Source organism: Lupinus angustifolius, chromosome LG14 (assembly GCF_001865875.1).
Source record: "Lupinus angustifolius cultivar Tanjil chromosome LG14, LupAngTanjil_v1.0, whole genome shotgun sequence".
Taxonomy (NCBI): Eukaryota; Viridiplantae; Streptophyta; class Magnoliopsida; order Fabales; family Fabaceae; genus Lupinus; species Lupinus angustifolius.
The window spans coordinates 15,390,963-15,415,266 of record NC_032022.1 but is presented as its reverse complement, the minus strand read 5'-3'; the positions used below and the strand labels follow the sequence as shown (position 1 = coordinate 15,415,266).

General features: G+C 28.0%; 2 protein-coding genes, 1 long non-coding RNA gene and 1 other non-coding gene across 4 annotated transcripts in view; 2 read left to right on the top strand and 2 right to left on the bottom strand.

Moving 5' to 3' along the window:
• Window positions 1-4,490, top strand: part of LOC109326528 — a 5,182-nt gene extending 692 nt beyond the window's left edge. The window contains exons 2-3 of the long non-coding RNA XR_002105247.1: window positions 1,266-1,271; window positions 4,480-4,490. This is a non-coding gene — a long non-coding RNA (uncharacterized LOC109326528). The remainder of the gene's footprint in view (window positions 1-1,265; window positions 1,272-4,479) is intronic.
• On the bottom strand, window positions 2,675-2,746 carry TRNAP-UGG. The gene has a single exon. It is a non-coding gene; the product is annotated as a tRNA-Pro (tRNA).
• LOC109326540 (cysteine-rich and transmembrane domain-containing protein A-like) lies at window positions 6,020-6,945 on the bottom strand. Its single transcript, XM_019559230.1, has 3 exons — window positions 6,813-6,945; window positions 6,482-6,671; window positions 6,020-6,263 (listed from the first exon to the last, which is right to left on the bottom strand). Exons 1-3 carry the CDS (start codon window positions 6,865-6,867, stop codon window positions 6,218-6,220), a joined length of 291 nt encoding a protein of 96 aa, XP_019414775.1. The 5' UTR covers window positions 6,868-6,945; the 3' UTR covers window positions 6,020-6,217.
• LOC109326499 (putative nucleobase-ascorbate transporter 10) lies at window positions 18,791-23,002 on the top strand. The gene is made up of 14 exons (XM_019559196.1): window positions 18,791-18,931; window positions 19,710-19,807; window positions 19,890-20,066; window positions 20,160-20,260; window positions 20,607-20,682; window positions 20,809-20,868; window positions 20,964-21,148; window positions 21,323-21,419; window positions 21,567-21,653; window positions 21,735-21,793; window positions 21,921-22,012; window positions 22,146-22,223; window positions 22,315-22,466; window positions 22,568-23,002. The coding sequence occupies exons 1-14, from the start codon at window positions 18,808-18,810 to the stop codon at window positions 22,784-22,786; spliced, it is 1,605 nt and encodes a 534-aa protein (XP_019414741.1). The 5' UTR covers window positions 18,791-18,807; the 3' UTR covers window positions 22,787-23,002.

Genomic DNA, 24,304 nt, shown 5'->3' with positions numbered 1-24,304 from the left:
CATAAGGTTTACATTTTGTTTCAATAGTTTAGATAAATTGTGTTACAAAATGGAGCTTATGGTAATGTATAATATACAGTTCTAACACTAGTACCAATCATCATGTGCAACTCTTACTTGTGGCATGTTTGAAATCCAATGATACAACAAAGGATTAGTGTCAGAAAGAACATAGGTTATGGTATACAAGGGAGTGTCCTAGCAAAACAGAATGGGTTACAATAGTAAATACTAGTGTTATGTTAAAAGAAAATGCTAAGCACACCTTATTTTAAATAGAAATACTACTAAAATATGAGTTAATATTGAATTAGTAGATTTTGTGCTTTATTCAACTCTTATGATTTGATTGGTGGTCTTCTGAATTATAGGCATATGGTAATGATAGAAAGAAGTTAGAGTTATATTGCCATGATCAATAACTTTGTCCTTTGAATTTCTTCATCAGTTCCTGAACAATCAAGATAATGAAGAATAGAAGATTCAACAACAGAATAGATTATCTCTCTTTGTCTATTAGTTGAGATTCCTGTAATTGTATGTGAAATTCATTCCTAAGTAGCAAGCAATGATGTATCAATTAATATGTTTTTGTTTGTGATTCACCATATGGTGCTTTAATAGAAACCATACAATTTTCAATTTTTTTGTCTACTAGCATATTGAATTATTGATACAGTTACATATCCTTTTGTAACTGGATGGTTTTTAATTATTTAAGTTGTTGTTGATCAAGTCCTGATACATCTATAAAAAATTTCTGTAATTATTATTAGCTAGCAAATATTTAATTTTATTAGAAATGACCATTATAATATTTAATATAAAGATTCAGCACATCAAGATGAGGATAGGAGTATGTATGAAAAAACTTTAAATAAATTTAATTAGCAACAGTTTCGCTGTGGCAAAATCAACAAGTTAGCCACGGTTGTGGTGTATCAAAATCAATAGCTTAGCCACGGTCAGTATCGTAGCAGAATAAATTAGATCGTGGCTAACTAAATGTTACCACATTACGAGAAAGCGTACCAATATTACATATTAATCGTGGCTAATATTTAGCAACGCCTCCCTTTGCCATGGCAACAATAAGTGTGGCCACTCAATTTAGCTATGGTTTTTTTGCACATTAGCCACGGTTGCAACCGTGGCTAAATGGATGTTTTTGCTGTAGTGATCAAACAAAATTAATATTATAATAATTGATTCGATACTAGAATTTTATAGATATATTAAGAAAGACTTTAGTCTATATGTCAAAGTTCACTGTAAAGCATGTAGATTAAGTGGTGAAGAGTTATTCTAACTTAATCAAGAGTTTCAAGTTCGAGTTCTTAAAAACATTATTGTATTTGATAGGAAGAACTTTGCCACTCATAATGATACATATCAGCTCAAAATGATTGCCTTCTATAAATAAAAAAAAATACTTGGCCCTAAGATATTTTGTAGCACTTGAAATTGAGCATATATCAAAGTTTGAGTAATGGGTCAACCATATTTTTTTATCAATTTTATGCAATATAAACTAAGATTTATTTTGACTTTAAATTTAACTTGGTGTCTGCATAAAGCTTAATACATTATCATCTTATATTGCAATGACACGTGAACTAATTTCCTAATTATTAATAAGGAAAAGCTTATAACAATCATGCTTTCTTGATCAGTATATCAAAACTGAATATGTTTTAGTGTTGTTTTCCATCACGAGAATCATAAGATACTTCACAAAGAGAGGTAAAAGGAATAAGGGAATGAGAGAAGAGATGGAAAACCTTTCTTAAAGGTAAGGGTGAGATACACATTGTGTAAGTTTAATCTTTTAAAGTCATAATTTATGTCTAACCAAGTTGACTTTAGAAAACAACTTAATCTTCTAATTATTTACGTTTTACCAATATATAATTAAAATGATTCTTTTTATGTAATCAGGTTTAATCGAAGTTATTTTCTAAAATTTGAAGTCAACATGAAAACAAATAATATTTCCCTAAGCATATTGACCAAATGGGTTTTTGATTATTTATCATAAGTTTGAAAAGTTAATTGTGCATGTTCCTTGCAGGTTTTGAAGATATCCAAGCCTAGCCGTACGTAACGCGATTTGTAGTTATCTTTAGGTCAAATATGGACATTTTATAACAAGGAAGCCGTATTTGTTTCAAGTATAGAATTTAAACTTGGCTCACTAAATTTGAATAATAATGTCAAATAATCAATGGTTTATTTTAATTTGTAAAAGAGAAAAAACATATATATGCAGTGTATAAGTATGATAGATTGTTACTGTATCATTTGTTATTAAAAAAGTAACACAAAAGAATGATTAGATGATATATTAATTGTCTATAAATCATTACAGTGATAGTGGATAGATATTATTTATTTTTGTGTGTAAAACACACTAAATTATTATATGCATGATGAATTTGTTAATAATATCTACAATCCACACCCTAAATTCATGATGAAAAGTCAATCTAGTTTATTTTTCATGTCATTTGGGAACTAACATTGTAATTACTTGACATCTTTGTCAAAACTTTCTTTCCATTTTTATAACTGGAGGAAACGAGTTTGAAGCACCAATTTCATTACACAATAGCTCATCATTCAGCCAATTATTGTTACTATAAAGTCCAAATAAAGCTTAAGAAATGAAAAAAATGGGGCATTCCGAGAATCGAACTCGGGACCTCTCGCACCCAAAGCGAGAATCATACCACTAGACCAAATGCCCTGGTTGATAAAACAAACGAAACTCAACATATGTAATATATTTTAGGAGTCATTGGCCATTGTGGAACATTGCAATACCTATTATTTCGCACACCGAACCCATCATTTTACAAATTATAACACAATGATATCAATCTCTACGGTCTAGACTTTGAAGGGGTTACATTACACTAACATCTTACAAACCATTGAGATTCTTCATTATGAACACATGCATATAACAATCCCCAAATTTGCCATGAACTTGGTAAACTAGGGATGACAACATGATTGGTCGAGTAAGCGTAACATGTAGTTGTATTCATATTTGTATTATTTACCGATATATGTGTAGGTAAATATTTAATAAGTTTTTAAAGAATGTAGGAGGATGGTTAAATAGTAAAATCATATTATTAGTTTGAAGTGGCACATGTACATATTTTTCTTGTATAAGCGAAATTTAGAATTTTTTTTCTACTTTTATAAAAGTAATATTGAGTGATAATTTTTTCCGACTTTTTTTAAAGGTAATAATATTTGGTGAGAATTTTTTCCTACTTTTATAAAATTAATACTTAGTGGACAAATTTAACATTAATATTTTCATAAATAAAAACATTCTAAATTGTATGTCTTTTGCAAGTAAACCATGAAATAGTTTCCCTTTCTAATTAGTCTTTAAAATTTAATTATTTATGAAATTGCTCCCTACATTTTAGATAATGTTAAATTAATAGCATTTAATAATATTACTCCATTAATCACTTTTAACTATCAAATTTACTTATTTTCTTATTCTTAATGAATTTTGTATTTTAATGGATCTATTCGTTTACCAATGTTAGTTAATCTGCAATATTGAATTTTTACTATTGTGAGTTTGATTACGTCGATTTCTTTATTGCTTATTAGTAATTTAAAGAATAATTAATAAAAAATATTTTATGATGACGCTTACGAAAGGCATAAAATTTATATAGTTTTTATACATTTTTCCCAAATAAATATAATAAATAATACAAATAAATTTTAAGTATTTATATCACTTTGTCTATTTAATTTTTTGTAATGAGCATATAGAATTTAAAAGAAAAAATAGTTGTGTAGAATTTTGAACTTTATATTTCGTATAGATACATAATCTTTAAAATGAAAATAATTTTCAATCGGTCTATGTAATACATACTTATAATCCCTTGATCAAGAAAAAACATATTAGAGTCTTATATATTGGGAAAAAACTCCATAAAAGAAATTGTCTTCTTGGTTGTGAATATTCTCTACTCCAATAGAATTATTTGTGAAGGTGAATGTGTATGGTCTTTGAAAAAGGAAAATAAATGAATTAACAAAATAGGAACAAATAATATGTGTGTGAAAATAAGACAAATATGTATAGTTGATTGCAATATTTCATATGTTGTAAATAAAAATGCATATTTTCTCTGCTCAATGGTATTTTAAGGCCTGATTGTTATCATAAGCAAATGCATGTTCAGATGTATTATTTGGCATAATAAACATTTAATAATAGTTGGATTTGATTGTAAAAAAATTAGTATTAAAATTAATTTATTTATCTTGGGGAGGAAAATAATTAAACGGGATGATATTATCACAAAAAAAGGAAAATGATGTAGTAAACACATAAGAAACCAATAAGGCGTTGACATATTGATATAATACTTTGTTAGATCCTATATAGATTAAGAAGTCAAATATTTAATTCATAAGAATGATATTAGTTAGAAGGGACAACAATATACTAAAAAATGATTAAATCTTTATTTGTAAGGAAGAAATAACTTTGTTTATAACCAAAAAAATAGTTAAGGTGATTTCCATTAAAAAATTCAATTATACCACATATTTTTCCAAGTATATATATTAAGGGGTGTATTAAATGAAGAAAACTTCCAATAGCTAGTATTTTGAATGAAAATAAAGTGTGATACTTTATAGTAAAAGGTAATGAGCTTATTATTCACTAAGTATAAATGAAAATTTACAGTATTATAAATTAATATATTTATATAATGATCCATGTATTTATTTATATTTTGTGTTGTAGAGTATCGTCACATCCTAACGCATAGCGTGACACTTAGGTAGCGAAGTTCGCAATGTGGTTCAAATGGATTTTAACTTTTATTTACTTTTGTGGAAAAATATTAAAATGAAAGACTGATTGTGTTAGCATAATTTTAAAATATTTCAATTCTTTTCCAACTTAATATATATGCGTATATATGTCATTGTTCGAAAATATATCCTTGTAAAGACAAATATATCATTATTTGTAATTTGTGAGGGTGGTTCTAACTTTAGATGAAATTCTTGATTAACAATGAAGTAAAAAAATATGGAGAAATTAGTATATTATGGAAATAGGTTGATTACTTTCCTATACTAGTAATAAATACTAATTAAATTACTAAATCTTGGAAAAGATAAGAATATAAAAAATCTTATATGATTTGTCAATATTCCAATCAAAATAAAATATCATCAAAGTGTTAGTCTAGTCGTGTAAGATTATAATAGATCTTCTTCAAAATAACCAAAATATAAAGAGTTAAATTTCCGAGAGCGACATTTGTTGAGATGTCGAGTCGTCATGTACACTGAAAATAATTAATTCCTTACCAAAAGGTGAAGGAGTGTACTTGTTAATACAAAAAAAAAGTCAATTTAAAATATAAAAATATAACTCATAAGAATATTATATCTTATATTTTTAATATTTTATTATATTTATAACTTTCATTTATTAGATCATTAATGTATAATAAAAAATTATTGAATTAAAATAATACAGATTGAGAAGCACAGGAAAGGATTGTAAGTAGTGCTTTAAACTCCAATTGTGATTGTAGAGATGAATAAGTCATTGCGCTCAGAATTAAGTGTATTTTTTTGTGATCAAAAATATTTTAAATTTTGATGTATTGTAATATGATGTAAACAATTTTAATATTGTGGTCCCATATTTTAATAAGTTCTACCATTTAAAAGAATGGTTTTAAGCATGAAAAAGTTAATAATTACCAATATTAATCGAATGAGTTAGGATTCTTTTCATTATTAGTGAGAAGTGCATAAAAACAAAAACAATTTTTTTATGATTGTCAATTTTATGCTTTAAGTGTAATTTAATAATATTTTTACTCTGTAAAATCAATAATTTGTTTATCGGATGATTCATTTTCCTATCAAACATACTATGAAAAACTGATCTCTTTTTTGGTAAAATAAGAAAAACTGATCTGAATCAAATATCAAGTATCGAAAATAAAAATTGGACATAAACCTCATAGATAGGCCAATTAATAATACAATTATATAGAATTTTGTCCCCCAAAAAGAAGATATTAAACAAATACTTATGCAATATTAAAAGTAATTCAAAGTCTCCACAATAACACTTAATTATGCGAGAACTTCCATATCGATAAATTTTGTAGGGTATCAATTCTTCCTCTGATCAAAATCAACAGCACATCTCTAGGCAGCAGCAGCAACCCAACGCAGCAATACTACAATACAACAATAATAAAGTTAATAATTACATATAAAAACAAAGTCTATTATCGAAAAATCTAATAATTTAGATCTACTCATTAATTCAAATTATTGGATTTCGCTAAAATTGATAACAAGACGTGGTTAAATTTACTCTTGGAGTAAGTAAATCTCCTCCCGTAATTTAATATCGGAATAAGAATTTAGTATTATAATTGAAAAGGGTACGTACCACCCAGCCATTACACCAGTACTCGCTGATGAGTTACTCTTTTGTTGTGTCGTAACTACAGGAGGAGGAGCTTGATTGATAACAACTTGAGGTGGCGGTGGTGCCGGTGTTTGATAAGCTGGTTGAGGTGGTGGTGGAGGTGGAGGTCCTGGATAAACTGGTTGAGGTTGAGGATATCCTTGAGCATACCCTACAAGTAACACAACAATAATATATATAACCATATATCTAAATTAATCACCATATAATTCATAATATATAAGACCATAGTAATATTTTTGAATGAATAAGATTAGAATATTAATTGATATAGGTATATATGTAAATGAACCTGGAGGAGGTGCATGATTAGCATCATGGTGATGGTGATGGATGTGTTGTTCCATCTCCCTTAGCTTCTCACTCTTTGGATTTCTTCCTCCTTGGCTCTAAAATCAATTTGAGATTATTGAAAGTGACCAAAAATAAATAGTAGTCGATCACCTACTATACAATGTTCGTTTATATATATATTTTTTTCATTGTGATAATAAGAGTTAGGTGATGGGGTAAATGGTAAATGAGTTTAAATTCATTTATGAAAAACACGGTTTCAACAAATTCATTACGGACCTACAAAAATGGAATGTTATTATGTTGGAATCTTTATTTTAGAAATTGAGTTATGGAAATGAATACAACATTTTTCAACAAAACATTTTACATTCACATGGTTAAGGAATTCAACTACCTACTACTTGTGTTGGCCTTATTCGTATCAAATACTTATTTTAAATTTCATGATATTAAACATGTAATTTAGAACTCCAACACTAATATGGACGTAAAATATATTTGTAATTGAGGAGTTCAAACTTAAACTCAATTAATGGTTACTTTTAAATCTTTGTTTTCTATTCTTTTTGGTATGCAGCAAAATTTCTACTAGATTATTCAAATAAGTTTACCTCTACCAACAAATTTTTTTCTCCATATACACGAAAAGAATTAGACCACGCACTGAGTTCATCCAACTATTTGTCAACTATTTGAACCTGGTTCATATATAAAGATTGTAATTAAAATATTACTAACAAAAATAATATTTTTTTATTGATAAGCAATAGATAAATATAAATTTTAATAAAAACATTAATGCACATTATTGTTGATGTTGACTTTAAAACATTTTTTTTTGTCCATTATCACTATTACATTATCATTATTGTCTGTTCAATTTGGAAATATATATAATGGGAAGCGATTCACTTACTCTACGAGTAAGTTAAAAAAATTTATTTGACATCTTAATCATTCATTATAAGAAAATTTAACAATTTAAATTAGTAAGTATATCTGAATTATTAGATTTTCCTAAAATAAATCATTAAGATATAGAATTGAGTTTTTGAATTTACTTTTGTAAGTGGATTTCTTCCGATATATAATTGGATTAGTTATTTTCCGAAATCATAAAGGTAAGTTTATAATTTTTAATCTGATTTTGATAAAAGTAAAACATATTGACAACTTAGATGTATGGATGATAAAAAAATCAGACACATGGCAACTCATACAAATATCCATAATAGGTTTCTACAATAACAACTTATAAGTGGGAATGAGTTTTAATTAAATTTTTGTATATATTATAGTTTTTTATTTTGCAATTATATCATATGTACTCTATTATTATTTCATAATAAATAACATTTATTTGACTAGGATCATAAATTTATATATAAATATCATATTATTTATGTAATAATTATTTTTACATATTGGTTATTATCAAGTATATAAATATATAATTTAAAATAAAAATTCGCTAATTACTTGTAAATACTTGTTACTCACATAAGAACCCACAAATATTGTGGAATTGGGAACGAGAAAACATTATTCATGCATGCCCACTCCTGTTGCCATAATACCTATATTATGTACCAAAAAATAAAGATATTATAAATTCACCTTATTTTTATGGAAAAAAAACTAAAACTTGAGGCTCCTCCACCGCCATTTCTTTTATTTAAAATTTGATTTATTTATTTTATTGAAAATCAATTTTCATTTAACACTTAACTTCAAGGTTATTTTCTTTCTCATTTACACTTCTATCAAACTTCATATTAAAAAATGTGTTATTAGTTATAATATTTTTACAATGAAAGTAATATGTATATAATATTAGTATAAAATTTATACACAGTCACTACATTGTTCATTTATATTAGTTATAGTTAAAAGTCAATTATGACCAAATATAAATGATGAATGATAATTTAAAAATATCTTACACTATTAGTATAAATATATTTTTCTCTTTAAAAATATTAATTTTGGTTAATTTTTTAGTCTTAGTAATGAAGTAATAAAAATAAAAAGTTATAATAATATATATGATGATAAATATTAAAAATAGTATATTTAAAAAATATGTAATTGCACAATAAAAATAATCACAATATAAACAAATAATTTCATGCTTTTTTATAGTTAAGATACTCAAATAAATAATAATCAAAGTCACTTATTTATTCCGTTATTTTTATTTCCATAAAGTATATTTCTAATTACTAATATATGTTTTTTTGGGATTTTGTATCAATGCTATAGTTACAATAATTACTTTAATTGCATTGTTCTGATGCTATAATAATAAAATTAACTTCTTTGCCATTATTTTTTATTTCTATAAAAATATTTTTAATTATTAATAAATGTTTTTGGATTTTGTATCAATTTTTAATGTTAATTCTCAAATTTATATTATAAATAATAGTATTTTATTTGAACTATATGCTTGACTTTGACATATGTTGTGTATGCATTGTCTATAGAGGCAAAACTTTATGCCTCAAAAGGTTTTAGTTTTTAGTAATGGGTCGAGGGACTTTTGGTAAAAAAAATTATTTGTTTAGAAAGAAAGGAGAAAGAATCATATTTATTAAGAGTGTTAAATTTATACACTCACATAGTCTAAAGATGTATATATAATCAATATAGTATCCATTATTCATTTGAATTACTTTTTTTTGAAAAGTCAATGATGATTGAAAATGAAATGAAATGATATAATGATAGTGTAAAAAACTCTTATACTATTCACTGTCATCTCATGAGTTTTAGTAAAAATACAAAAATCACTATTCACTTGTTTACTCTATAATATATCATGTATGTTTTTAAAAATGATTTTACATATTTAATTTTACATGTTTTCTACATTGGAAAATACTCAATGCACGGTTGAAATAAATATTAAAGATGCTACATTTGTAATTGTAAGAAGAACAATAAAAAATTCGATTTTGGTTTGAAACTTAATATGTTATTTAATTTTTTTAAGTTTGGTTTGAACTTAAGTTAAAATATGAATTCATTAAATAAAGGGTATAAACTTGAATTATAGTTCAAAACTTATTATATTATTAGGTAACTCGATTATCTATACTATATATAAAACCAAAACTTGAAATAATTTCTCTCATGGTGTAATTTTCATTTCCTATATTACCCTTAACATTATTTCATCTTTACAAAAAAACTATATAATCATAAGCAACTACCACTAATATATTAATTAAAATATGAATTCATTAAATAAAGGGTATAAACTTGAATCAAATATAGTTCAAAACTTATTATATTATTAGATAACTCGATTATCTATACTATATATAAAACCAAAACTTGAAATAATTTCTCTCATGGTGTAATTTTCATTTCCTATATTACCCTTAACATTATTTCATCTTTACAAAAAAACTATATAATCATAAGCAACTACCACTAATATATTAATTAACCACATATCTCACCTTAAATTAAACATTATCATAAACAAAAAAAAAATATAATATAAAATACACCAAACACAAAAATACATTTTAATTCAAAAAAAATAAAATATATAAAAGTTGAATATGTAGTATCACACAATATTCACTGGCAGACACGAAGTACCTGTACACACTAGTATATATAAAGAGTATTTAAATTGGTACATGTTAAATATAGAGTAATATACATAGTAATATATATAATTTGAGGAATGATTCATTCACACACATAAAAATGTTATACTAATTATACTCAATATCAAGTATTCATTTTCTTAGATTCAACGACCAAATGAATGAAACTTAAAAGTTATTTAATATTTCTTTTTTTTTCTCTCATCAAGTATTGCACTCACTCATTTAGTCAGTTAGATTTAAGAAAATAAATGGCTGAGTTTGAGTGTAACTTAAAATGAGTGTAAACATATCTCTCATCATACAATTATATACATAATATATATACTAGCTTAAAAAATATTTTATAATTATTATATATATAAACTTTAAGGAGGGATCCGTTTATACCTTATTTAGATTACACTAATTACCTCATCAATTGATTTTCTTAAATCCGATGGACCAAATGTATGAGCGAAATAAATGACGTAAAAGAAAAAGAGAGATCTTAGATGATATTTCAGTTTCATCCATTTGAGTGTAAATGGATCCCTCTCATGAGTATATATATTAAAATTTTAACCTCCATATAAATTGATTATTTCTCAAATGGATGAAACTGAAATATCATCTAAAATCTCTCATCGGTATATATATTAAAATTTTATTTATATATATTATATATATATATGTGTTAGATATTATTCAAGGTGATAAACGACATAAATTTGAGTTCGTTATTCTTTTTTAAATATTGTGAAGTTTAATTAAGTTAAATTAGTTGGAAATCATTATTAGACCTGAACAAATACTTAATAAGTCTAGCTAATCTGAATCAATTTGAGTTGACTCATTTTTATTTGGTACTATTAAGAGTATACATTCTCTTTACGAGTAAGAAATTAATATTTTAGAATATAGGATTGTTATTCCCAACAAATTTAAGGTTTTTTAACTATAATTATCCTTCAGGAAGACAATCTTATTTAAAATGAATATCAATTAAATGACAAAACTCAGTAGTAGATATTAAACTCAATTACTTTAGAATTATTACCCTTAGTAATAGGAAAAAAAACTCAATTATTTTATATGATTTGAATCCAAGACTATAATAAATATGTAGCACAACTCCTACATGTTTGCTTACTTGGTTAATATTTTTATGCTTCAGTCTTTCATATATAGGTGTTAAAAGAATAATAAAATATTTAAAAAATAATAATATTTTACAACAAACTCTATCCTTATTTTGCATTTTGTTGACGGAATTTTTCTTACTTTAGATTTTGTTGACGAAATCTTTCCTTGTTTTAGACTTTACTAATGAAGCTTCCATATACGAATTACGTGTTTTTATTTGTAAAAATTAACAATATACTTGGTTTTTGTCGCAAATTTTTATCTTAGTCTAATAAAATAATGTCACCTAATTAAAAATATAAAATAATATTTTATATTACTTGGAGAAAGTTAATTAATTAAAAACATCACAACATAATTATTTTAGCATATAAGATCCATATTCTGTCACAACCCTAACAAATCCAACTGCACCATTTCCCCACACAAATTTGGTAATTTTATAGGAGAAATATTTGTGCGGAAAATTATGTTTGAAGAGACAACCAATCAAATATTTACAACATAAACTTAATTCTAATTAATATTGAATCATAACTGAAACACAAAATAATATAAATAGATTTACTTTTAAATATAACATGTCGCATATATATCTCTATATAACTTTTTTTTTTTAGTTTTTAGACTTAATTACTAAGTTACTACAACATTTCCATAAACAAAAATCAAAGGAGTTAGTTTCCTTTTAAAAAAATTATAGCATTTCAAAACTAGTTTTTAATAAAATATTGTTTAGAAAATAAAATAATTTTCAATAATTTGTATATCAATTTTACCTCTCAATACTTTAAGAAATTACATCAGTTATTATGAACTATTTTTTTATTTCTTTATCCTCACTTATATAAGACTATTTATAAATAGAACAGTGCATGTCCAATAATTAAAATATTAAAACAAATGACTGAAATTTTTGGTTTTTAATTATATGTGCATTTAATTATTCTAATTGATAAACATTAATTAACAAATAAATAATAAAATTATTGCACATCCTTTCTAGACATGCTTTAAATTTCACCTAGCTCTAAAGTTGAGTTTATAGAACATCTCTATTTAACAGGTTATTAGAAGTACAAATTTCTAACTACATTCTAGCTTACAATAACAAACTCATAATTATAAGCTAGTTTTGTCGAATAAATCCAACATATATTTTGAGTTGGTACAACTAACAAGATCATCCCAAAAAATTTAAGACCTCGTGAGGGTTAGTTTGATTCCAGCATGTCTTTTGCTCTGATTAGAATCGAACTAACCCATAGACCTATTAAACCTAAGTACAAAACACTAAAATAACTTAGTTTTATAGCTTGAGAAAATATCAATTGTTTACTCTTCATTCTTTACTCAACTATATTTCTAGTCTCGTCTCACTCTTAATTTCTTCATTCATAACTCTAAATTTACCATTTTATAAATAAAATTTATACATATTTGTACGATTATAATTAAATTAATTTATATTGCACAAATTAAACTATTTTTTAATAAAAATAATTTATTTATTTATTATAATTTTGGGCTTCGTCTCACTCTTATTTATTTATTATAAGCACATTTACACTCAAGTCCGACTCTAAAAAATGTAACTAAATTTAAACTAACTTTGTATCCAAAAAATAAGTTATTGTGACTTTTAAATGAAAAGAGACCATTAAGACATTTTCCCATATATCATTAATGACAAATTAGGTCATGAAATTTATTTTTTGTGGTGAAAATAAGAAAATTAAATGAATCATCTAACATTCTTTATAAACATATGTTAATTATTTTTTGAGTTCAACACTATCAAAGAAGGAAGCTCAAATTCATCTATGCACAAGCTAAGTCAAGCTAAGAAGTATGCCTATGACTGAGCCAAGATGACCAATCATGACCGAGAAGACCAAGCTCATAGCCGAGCCAAGATGGCCAACCATGGTTGAAGAAATCAGATTTGTGATAAAGCCAAGATGGTCAACCATGATCAAGAGGCCTAACCTATGACCGAGCCAAGATGGCCATCTATGACCGAGCCAAGATGGCCATCCATGACCGAGCCAAGATGGTCATCCATGACCGAGAAAATTAGATTTGTGACCGAGCCAAGATGACCAACCATGACCGAGGAGACCAAGCTCATGACCAACCATGACCAGGAAATCAGATTTGTGACCGAGCCAAGATGGGCAACCATGACCAAGGAGACTAGGCGCATGACCGGGACAATCTGACTGAAACATTTGGCCACACATCAAGCCATGATTAAGACACGCTGACGACATGTCTGGTCACACATCCAGCTATGACTAAAACAACCTGACCGACACGCCTGACCACACATCAAGCCATGGTCGTGACAATATGACTGATGCACCTAGGAATGATCAAGCCATGATCGTGCCAGTCTAACCAAGGTGCATAGGCATGCATTAGATCGTGGTCAAGGCATGAAATTTAGTATCCATCATCAAATATTTTTTATATTACTTAGTTTCACAAGTTATCAACGTAATTGGCGTATTTAACATGTTCAACAACTAAAATAGTTAGTTAGAGAATTAGTTAGGATAATTTTCATTCTAATCATGTATATAAGGATTAGATGGTTAATTATTGGAATTGTCAAAATCATTCTATCATTTCAATAATATTGAGGTATTATTCATTATCTTCCTTTTCTCTTCATCTTCTATCCCTTCATTGGATTGATAATCCAAACATTCTTTTAAATATTAATATAATAACAGTGTATAAATTTATAAATATGTAATACATTATTTATAATTCATTTGTATTATTTCTATCTAATAATCAATAATAATTAACGCACAAAATATAATTGCCGTGCTAATAGTTTAAAAAGCTCTAACACTATAAATACATAAGTATTAAACTCTTATTTTTTATATTTGAGTCTGGGTAAGAATTTTTTTCCAAATTTGCATACTCTATCTCAAATAAAAAAAAGAAGTAATGATATTGGTGAAAATCATAGTTTTTACCTGTATCTGAACATTCTTTTTTTAGACTTCTTTGAAATTAAAAAAAAAATTAAAAAAAAGTTAAACTTAAAATTAAAACCAACAACATATATCAAACGTCCAGAGTTTTTTGGGAGGGTCAATCACGAACCCCAAATTAGATTAATTCCTTACTCAAAAAAGGCAAAAAAAATACTCTTCATAGTACCCAAAAAAATCCACTTAACTTTTTAAATTTAGTCCTACAAAGCTTGAAAATGTGTTGAGCCTCGATATTTATTTCCAAACGTTTTCCTTAAACTGAAATTTTTAGCTTGATCTAACCGAACCAGGGGAGGATCTTCTCTAGACAGGTGGGGGCAGTTACCCCCCTCAAATATTTAAAAATTTTATTAGAGATATTATTTTTGGTATATTTTAAAATTCAACAACAAAATTTAAGGATGAGAGTGTAATATTTATCTATTGTTAGTGTAAAGATTTATACACATTTATTATATCATTCATTTAGATTAATTTTTAAAGAGTTAATAAAGATTGGATATGAATGGTAGGTGATGAAATGACAAAATATAAAAGTCATACATTGTCAGTGCATATATTTTTCTCTCAAAGAATAATACTTCTACACGACTTTTGGACAAAAAAATTCAATATTCTCTTCAAAGCTCTCACCCTCTATGAAGTTTCACTCTCTTTAGTATCAAATGACATGTTCTCCTCTCTTATCGCTGATGTCCCTTCAGATAACTCTCCAACTCAAACTCATTTATTTTTTCACCTTAAAAACGTCATATTTACTCTTTATAAATCAATTTTCTTCAATTGTTTTTTCCATGACACATTATCATATGCCTATGAGTCATGACATGATTACTTATGATTTGTTTGTTTCTTGCATCAAATTTTATTCATGGACGTTGTTATTCTTTGTTAGTAAACTATTTTTTGATTAATTAATTTTAGTTGGGTTATTCCATTGCTATGTATGATATTCTTAATTTCATTATCGTTATCTTTGTATATTTTCTCTTAAAAATTTATTTTTATCAATCTCAAGCATACATTATTTTGATTCTCTATTTGAAATGATAGAAAAACTAACTTTATGCTCAAATTTTGATTCTTCTGAGTTTAGAATATATATAATGTTTATAAGAGATAATGAACTTATTTGTGCTTAAAATATTTGGAATTTCTTTGTAGATTTGTTATGTTAAATTTTCTATCATGTTTCCTGGGAATTTAAACATGAGAAAAAAACTCATTTTTATATTAAAAAATTATATATATTCTAATGATTTCATATGTTATTTATGTATAAATCATAATACTACCCCCTCTAAAATTATGGTCAAGATCCGCCACTTACCGAACCATAATAAATATGGGTTGAAGTGGGACTTACCTTTCGAGTTCAGGCCAATATAAAAGCTTTAATAAGTTGTAGATATGATAAGGATATCCACTTAACTATTCTGATTTGTCATTCATATTTCTTACCTATCCATTAAGTATCTCACCCTTTGAATTTCCCCTTGTTTTTCTAATTCTAAACATTTAAGAGTTAGAGAACGTGGACTTCAGCGTGGTACATCACAACTAAATAGTCACATGACCATAAGAAAGATCAATGGAAATTTCGAAATTATAGTCTCACATTTTTTTAGTAAAAAACTAATCATTTTTTTATGTGTAATTACTCATTTCAACAAATATTGCTACTAAAAATTGAACATTTAATTTTTTTTATTATCCTAGGAATCCTTGTTGGTTAAGAAGCCGAATACTTGCACAACCTATTCATTTTCACAATGTAAGAGGAAAAGGATTAGGCCTTATTAGAATGGACATGGTCCACATGGTTCTGCCACATCTAACAACTTGAGAAGCATTTAATAGAAACAAGTTCCAAGACAAAAGTGAAAAACCTTTTTTTCTAGAAGCATAAATAAAAGTGAAGAATTTGAATAACTATGCACCAAAGACAATTTAGCTGATGGACCATGGGGCAAAAGAAGGGTCTCAGGTTAGTATTTTCCCCCTGCCACTATAAGCTCAAATAAATCCAATGCTTCAGCTAGCACATATAATCATTCAAAGGGTTTCTCTAATTCTTCACCTCGTATCCTTCATTCACCTTTTCTGTACAACACAATAAAATATTATCCGGCCCGGCCCGCTACAACTCGTAGTCTACTTTAGACCGGTTTGAACTTTAATTTGAGAAAAATAAAATATAATCAAACTTTTTAGCTCAAATCAAAAGTGGGTTAGCCCAAACTCATTCAGATAGTTGTTTTGACATGTCTATATTAAACTGATGCAAAACACTTCAAACTTTAATGTATGGATGACAATGAGGCAAATAAAGGTTGAGTTTGTGCCTACCCAACCACGAACCCTAAATCCCATACTAGAACCCAAACATGGTGGGGATAAAAAATTGGCTACCATCCTTACCTGTCTAGTTCCAGGAAATCCGATCTCGTATTCAACATATCTCTTATTATTTAAACGAACCTTTTTCGTCATTTAATGTATTGGAAAAAACATGTATTTATTAAAAATGAGTTTTTCCTATTAAATTCAGATTGAGTTCGGGTTAGTCAGAAACACCTACTACCACTTACACCAAAACTGAATCATATCAACTTATTTTCACATTCACCATTAACACAAGAATCAAATTCAGCCAATTTTCATTTCCTCCCAAAACCAAATTCAAGAAACAACCATACACAATACATTCTTCATACTACTACCATCCACACCAAGCTCACCAACCAAATCCGTCTATATTACGTAGGTCTTTGTGTTTTGTTTCCTTTCCTTGTTCTGTTATTGTTATCTTTTTTCTTCGTTTTGTTTTCTAAGGAATAAAGGGTGGTTGTTTGGGTTGGGCTTTGGAGAGGTTTGAGTCCAGTTTTTTGTTTTAAATATATAGGAAAGATTGTAAGAGTAAATAAAAATAAAATTGGTTGATTTTTCTTTTATATTTATGTTCTCGTGACCACTTTGGTTAAAGTGTCAATTTTATATACCAAAAAGTGTCAATTTTATATACCAAAAAGTGTCAATTTCATACTTGCAACTAAACTTGTTTGTAAATAAAATAATGAAAATCAACTTTTTTTTATATAAAAATAAGTTTTACATATATGAACGGATAATATATTTTTTCATACTATTAGTATATTATTATTATCATTTATATATTAATTATTATTGACATGAGGGGCATATTTGATTATACCAAAAAAATGTTATTGTCTCTTAAATAAATAAAATGAATATAAATATATAATATATGATATGATGGAAATGTAAAAAAAAAACTAATATTTTGAGTATGTGTCGGATTGAGATCACCAATCCCAGATGGTGTTTCACTCCATATCTCAATGCAATCAAATTACTATTTTTTATTATTTTGACTTTTAATTTTTTTATTTACGTGTCCGTATCTAATTTGCTTAAGACGGAAAATGAGACACAATTGAAAACAGGTAATCATCTCCCATTGAACTCCTAAAAAATATTATTAATCAGACATCATACAGGTTATAACTCTTCCAACATTTTTTAAAGACTTAGTCATTACATAAGTAATTTATATGACTCAAATAAAGGTGATTTTTTGAGAAATTCTCTTAATCACGACAATATCCGATAAGCTGATCCTACACTAACATGTGAAAATATCACAGTCAATGAGTATGAATCTCACTTATTTTAGAAATGTTTATAAGTAGATTTTTGAAATAATGAAAGGAAAACCTTATGAATCTCTCCTTTTCATTCATTGTCCAACAAAACCAACTTAAATATTTTCCCTTTATTATACCCAAATGAAACTTCACAAAAAATGATAGACCATGGAAATAAGTAACGAAAAACAGTATATACACTACAGCGAAGTACTAAATACTATTGAGTCAATACTAAACAAATGGGATTATGGCGCATGTAGTAGTTATTATTGTATGTTTAAATTTTCATTCAGGTATGTGTATAGCACTAACATAAATAAGTTTCGACGTAGAAAGTAGAAACTTGTCTTAGCTACAAAATTTGAAATTCTTCTAAGTTTTGACCGTTTAATTTGGGTGATTAATTGTCTATAATTCCAGTTTTGTAACTGAACGAAAAAATTCGAAATTTTAGTCATTATAGCATAAATGAATTAAAGTTTCATTTTTTAAAGATAAAAGTGAATAACCATTTTCATTTTCACTTAATCAACATTTTGTTTTTCTGCATGTAATAGATGGCTCAAAGTGAAAGTAATGGAGACAACAAAAAATGTCAACAAGCCAAGGAGGTTCAAACACACCCAGTGAAAGAACAATTGCCTGGGGTTCAGTATTGCATTAACAGTGCTCCTCCATGGCGTGCGTATTTTCTTTATCAAAATGATTGTTTTATCCTATCTATCACTTCAATGATTTAACATATCTTGTGTTATATACATTTCTCATATCTTTATCTTTGTTTCCTATATTTTTAGTTTGGATTTTTTAAATTGCAATTATAAATGTATTATGTATTATGATTTATTTTTAGTTTGTATACATATTTATATAGATATCCTGAATATTATGAAATGAAAATACAACTCATTCTCATTGATTTATTAAAATTGATTGACTTACAAAGAAGACTATACGTGTTGTATATATTGAAGCACATTGTCTTGTAAAATTAGAAAATTAACTAAGTGGAAAACTAACTTTAACTAATTCTCCTAACAAACTAATAATCACATGATGTAAAATAATTTTAACATGTTAAATGTGTAAAACGTGTCAATTACAATGTGAACACTAATCGATTAACTGTTGTTGTCGATTCTGCTTGATAGCTTTGTTTTATGCCTATATTTTCAAGAATTGTCGAGTCCCATGTGAGATAGTGGCATACATGTATCTATTGTAACTTTGCACCATAAATGTGTTCATATTTATGTGTTGTTATTTTTATGCATGTCTTGCCATGTATGACCAAAACATTCAGTTTTTTATGATATTATGTTTCAGCTGCTGATGCTTCCTTTTTGAAAGTGTTTTATCTAACCAACAACACTTTTTAAGAATCCAAATATATAAATCTTTGGTTTGGAATCAACTTTATTGTTTTGATTACTTAATTGACCATGTTACCATAATGCAGCTGAAGCTGTGGCATTAGGGTTCCAGCATTACATTCTTACTCTTGGAATGACAGTTCTTATTCCAACTATAATTGTTCCTCAAATGGGTGGAGGCAATGTAAGCCCTTTCTTGCATTTTCCTTATAATGCAAATTTTATAATAGTATGAAGAATATGCTAAATTCTTGAATTAAATGTAGGCTGAGAAGGCTAACATGATACAAAGCTTATTGTTTGTTTCTGGACTAAGCACATTACTTCAATCTTGGTTTGGAACCAGACTTCCAACTGTAGTGGTTGGTTCATACAGTTACATAATACCCACAATTTCAATTGTCCAAGCTAGCAGATATAGTGCATATACAGATCCTTATGAGGTAAATATGCTATTATATTTTTCTGTTTTCGGGTCTTACCTTTTGTTTTACTAATTACTGTTCTTGTTTTGCTGACTTGGTCTACTTTCTCAGAGGTTCACAGTGACAATTAGAGGGATACAAGGTGCCTTGATTATAAGTTCATGTTTCCAGATGATTATGGGATTTTTTGGCTTTTGGAGGAATGCTACCAGGTTAGTAAGTGCATGTAGATTTATTTCTAAACATGTGTATATGAAGAAGAAGAAGAAGAAGAAGAAGAAGAAGATATAGATGTATACTATGTTCAAAACTTGATGTACAAATAGTCTAAAGAATGATTGCATTTTCTGTACAATTCATTAAGAAACGCTTTTCTTTAACAGTTGAGAATTGTTTCTTTAATAATATTCATAGGCAACATCTGAGTAAAGTTTTTTTAAGACAACATTATGCTTGATTTGTGTGAAAGTGAGTGTATATATATGTGAGTTTTTATCACCAATGTTGTATATGTAACAAAATTGATTTCATTAACTTCTTCTTTCTCTGATGCTTTAGGTTCTTTAGCCCACTTAGTTTAGTCCCATATGTAACTTTCACTGGACTTGGCCTCTATCGTCTTGGTTTCCCGATGGTAAATAATTCTGTTACTTCCAACTATTCATTCAGATCAATTTTGTGCTCTTGTTCATTAAATTTAGGCCTCGGCATTACGATTTTATGTCTTTCACCCCTCTATTCTGACCACTCATTATTGCAGATGGCAAAATGTATTGAAATTGGTCTTCCAGCATTGATTGTTATGGTCTTCATCTCACTGGCAAGTACTTAATCTTGCTCTAGCTTTGAAAAATAATACATGGAAAGCTTAAATCCAATTTTCCTTAAAGTTTAGTCCAAATTGGTCTTCTGCAGTATCTAAATCGCTATACATTCACGACGAGGCCTATATTTGACCGATATGCAATGCTGTTTTCTGTTGCAAGTGTATGGTTATTTGCAGAGGTTTTAACTTCTAGCACTGCATATAACCACACACCAGAAAGTACTCAAACTAGTTGCCGCACCGATCGTGCTGGACTCATTAGTGGAGCTCCATGGTAAGATCAAGGCTTATTCTCTCTACCGAGCTTCATTTTTCGAAGGAGTATATGGTTTGTGGGTTTTGACATAAGGGAATCGAAAAGCTTTAGAGTGTAAAGAACTATACCATACTAATTTAAGCAGTTTGGCCTAGAGTTTACATTTTCCTACTTTTTTTTGCACTTATACAGGGTATATCTTCCTTATCCATTTCAATGGGGGAGTCCTACCTTCAATTCTGGGGAAGCTTTCGCTATGATGGCCGCTTCTTTTGTTTCTCTTTTTGAGGTATGTAAATGTTTCAATGATTATGCAGCTATACTAGTCTTTCCTATTTCCGAATATAAACCTTGTAAATTAAAAAAACAGTTCAAAATCCATCTAGTTCCCCATATTATATTTGATTATAAGTTTACATTTTTTATATACATGCAGTCAACTGGTACATTTTACGCTGCGGCAAGATATGGAAGTGCAACACCAGTGCCGCCTTCTATTATCAGTCGCGGAACTGGTTGGATGGTAAGATTCACCGAGTTTTTAATTTCTCTCTGGACTCATGGACAAGAAACTTAAATTTGATTTTAATTTCTGTCATTTTAGGGAGTAGCTACTTTTCTCAATGGCATGTTTGGTTCTGTAACTGGAAGTACAGCATCAGTGTAAGTTTACCTCAATTCTGAAGTACTTTTCTTGAATAATATGGTAGAGGTCCCATGACCAATTAGGAGCTCCTCTGTTTCAAAGATCATGGTGTATTTTTTGCATTATCCTTTGGTCTTATTTCAGGGAAAATGCTGGTTTATTAGCATTGACAAGAGTGGGAAGTCGAAGAGTCATCCAAATATCAGCTGGCTTTATGATTTTCTTCTCTGTATTTGGTATGATAATAGATCAATAATTTTCTGTATTTGGCTTTGTTAATCATTGTAAATTTTGAAGTTTTACCTTATGTTATATTGTTTTCTTCAATGAATGAATGATATCTTATGTTGTACACTTAACCTTAACCAGGAAAATTCGGAGCGCTTTTCGCTTCTGTGCCTTTGCCAATCATAGCAGCATTGTACTGTGTATTCTTTGGCTATGTGTGTAAGTTCTCTCTAACTAGTTGTGTTTGTGAGTTTTCTAGCTATGTCTACATATAGAACTTGACAACAGTTTTGTAACTTGGGATATGTAGCTTCTGCTGGTCTTGGTTTTCTCCAGTTCTGTAACCTTAACAATTTCAGAACGAAGTTCGTGTTGGGCTTCTCATTCTTCCTCGGCATCTCTATACCACAATATTTCTCAGAATATTATCATGTTAAGCATGAATCAACAAGTCCTAGATGGGTAAGATATCTTAACATAAAACTCATCATTGAAATTCACTTGTTGTATAACTATACATTACAGTCTTTTGTGATCTAATTGTTATTTCAATGGATTTGCAGCTTAATGATATCGTGACTGTGTTATGCATGTCACATACAACAGTGGCTGCATTGGTTGCTTTCATTTTGGATCTCACACTCTCCCGTGAAGATGATGCAACAAAGAATGATAGTGGTTTGCAGTGGTGGGAGAAGTTCACCTTATATAACGCCGATGTTCGGAACAATGAATTCTATGCCTTACCCTGCAGACTCGATGAGCTTTTCCCAGCACTTTAAAGCCAATTCATCATCTTTGTCAACACATGCTGTAGCTGATAACATTGTTTTACTTTGTTTTGATTGGAAGTAATGTTTGAATACGAGAACCATTTTTATTTGACTATATTGTTAATGTTACCTTGTTATATTTGTGGAAGAGAATTGTCTTGTTACATCTTTTTTGTGTCACAGCTAAATTTATCTGTTCAATGGATTGAAGAAAATTATAATAGGATGGATATTTATGTATTTTTGAGAGAGGACATGAGATTGACTTTTTCTTGTGGGTTAAATGCATGTTCGGCTACTCCTCTTATTGACAATTGATGTTAAGATAAAACCTTATAATATGCTTTCTGTAGTGTAATTCATGATTCGACCAATGTTTTTTGTTTGGTTTTTCTGCATACCATCTTCTGGTACCACCTTGTCATATTCTTTAGAGCATGTTATTACCAATTGTCTCTTTCATCATATTGAGAACCTTAGTCTCCAGAACAACTTCGACCAAGTTGTATACTTGTTTATAGCTTTAGCCTTTCTAGCAAAATATTTACGTTAAACCCTTTTTCTTCTTCTTTTGGTTCATTTTTGATAAAGTTGACACTAATAATGTTTTGTTTTTTTTGTCCTTGTTTGTGGTTTCTTTTGTTAACATATAGCAACTAACCATGTCCTAGTTTTAGTTTAGCAAGTTAAACTTATTCTTTTGATAATAATAACATGTCACTATCTTTTATGCTTGTCCATTTTATGCATGAAAAAACAAAAGGAAAGAACTTGTCTAAATGTATAAATTTTACAATAAATAACTTTATGCAAATCAAATTGTTTCAAGCATTTGACTGGGTATTTCTTCACAAGTATTAGTATTAATTATTAGATATTTAAATCAATAATGTCTCCACTCCATAAGACTCTCCTAAGTAAGATTCCTCATAGTAGAGGTACACAAATTTATTTCGATAAATAATTCTCAAAATGTGAACCTATTAACATTGAACAGGACTCATATTAGGCACAAGATTGTGGGAATGAGACAGTAGTTTGTGTGGGATTGATGACAGTTACCCATGATATGGCAAGTACATAAATGCATTGCTGAAATCCAAGTGGTAGTAAGAAATGGGTATTGGCTTAAGGGTCATCATAAGGATATCAAAATTGTGGGGTAAGGTGATATGGAACATCACATGGTATGAAAGTGTGAAATATGAAATAGAATCGATATCTAAATAATTGATGAGGATCATCTGTTTCAAACGGTGTCCTATCTTATATCATAAGTAGTTAAAAAATTTATTTTATCTACATGTTAATACATGATTGGGTGGGACAGAGAATAAGATATCATTTGAGATTGGTGATCTTTGTCCCTAAATAATCACATGGGGGCATTTATCCGGAAAACATGCTCAGTTGTAACTGGATCGCCGCTTCTTTCTATTTTCTTTTTCATTTTTTTGGAACTTGAACTTCTACCTCTATCTTAATAACGCCATAATTGTTGTTCAAGATTCTTAAACAAAATTACTA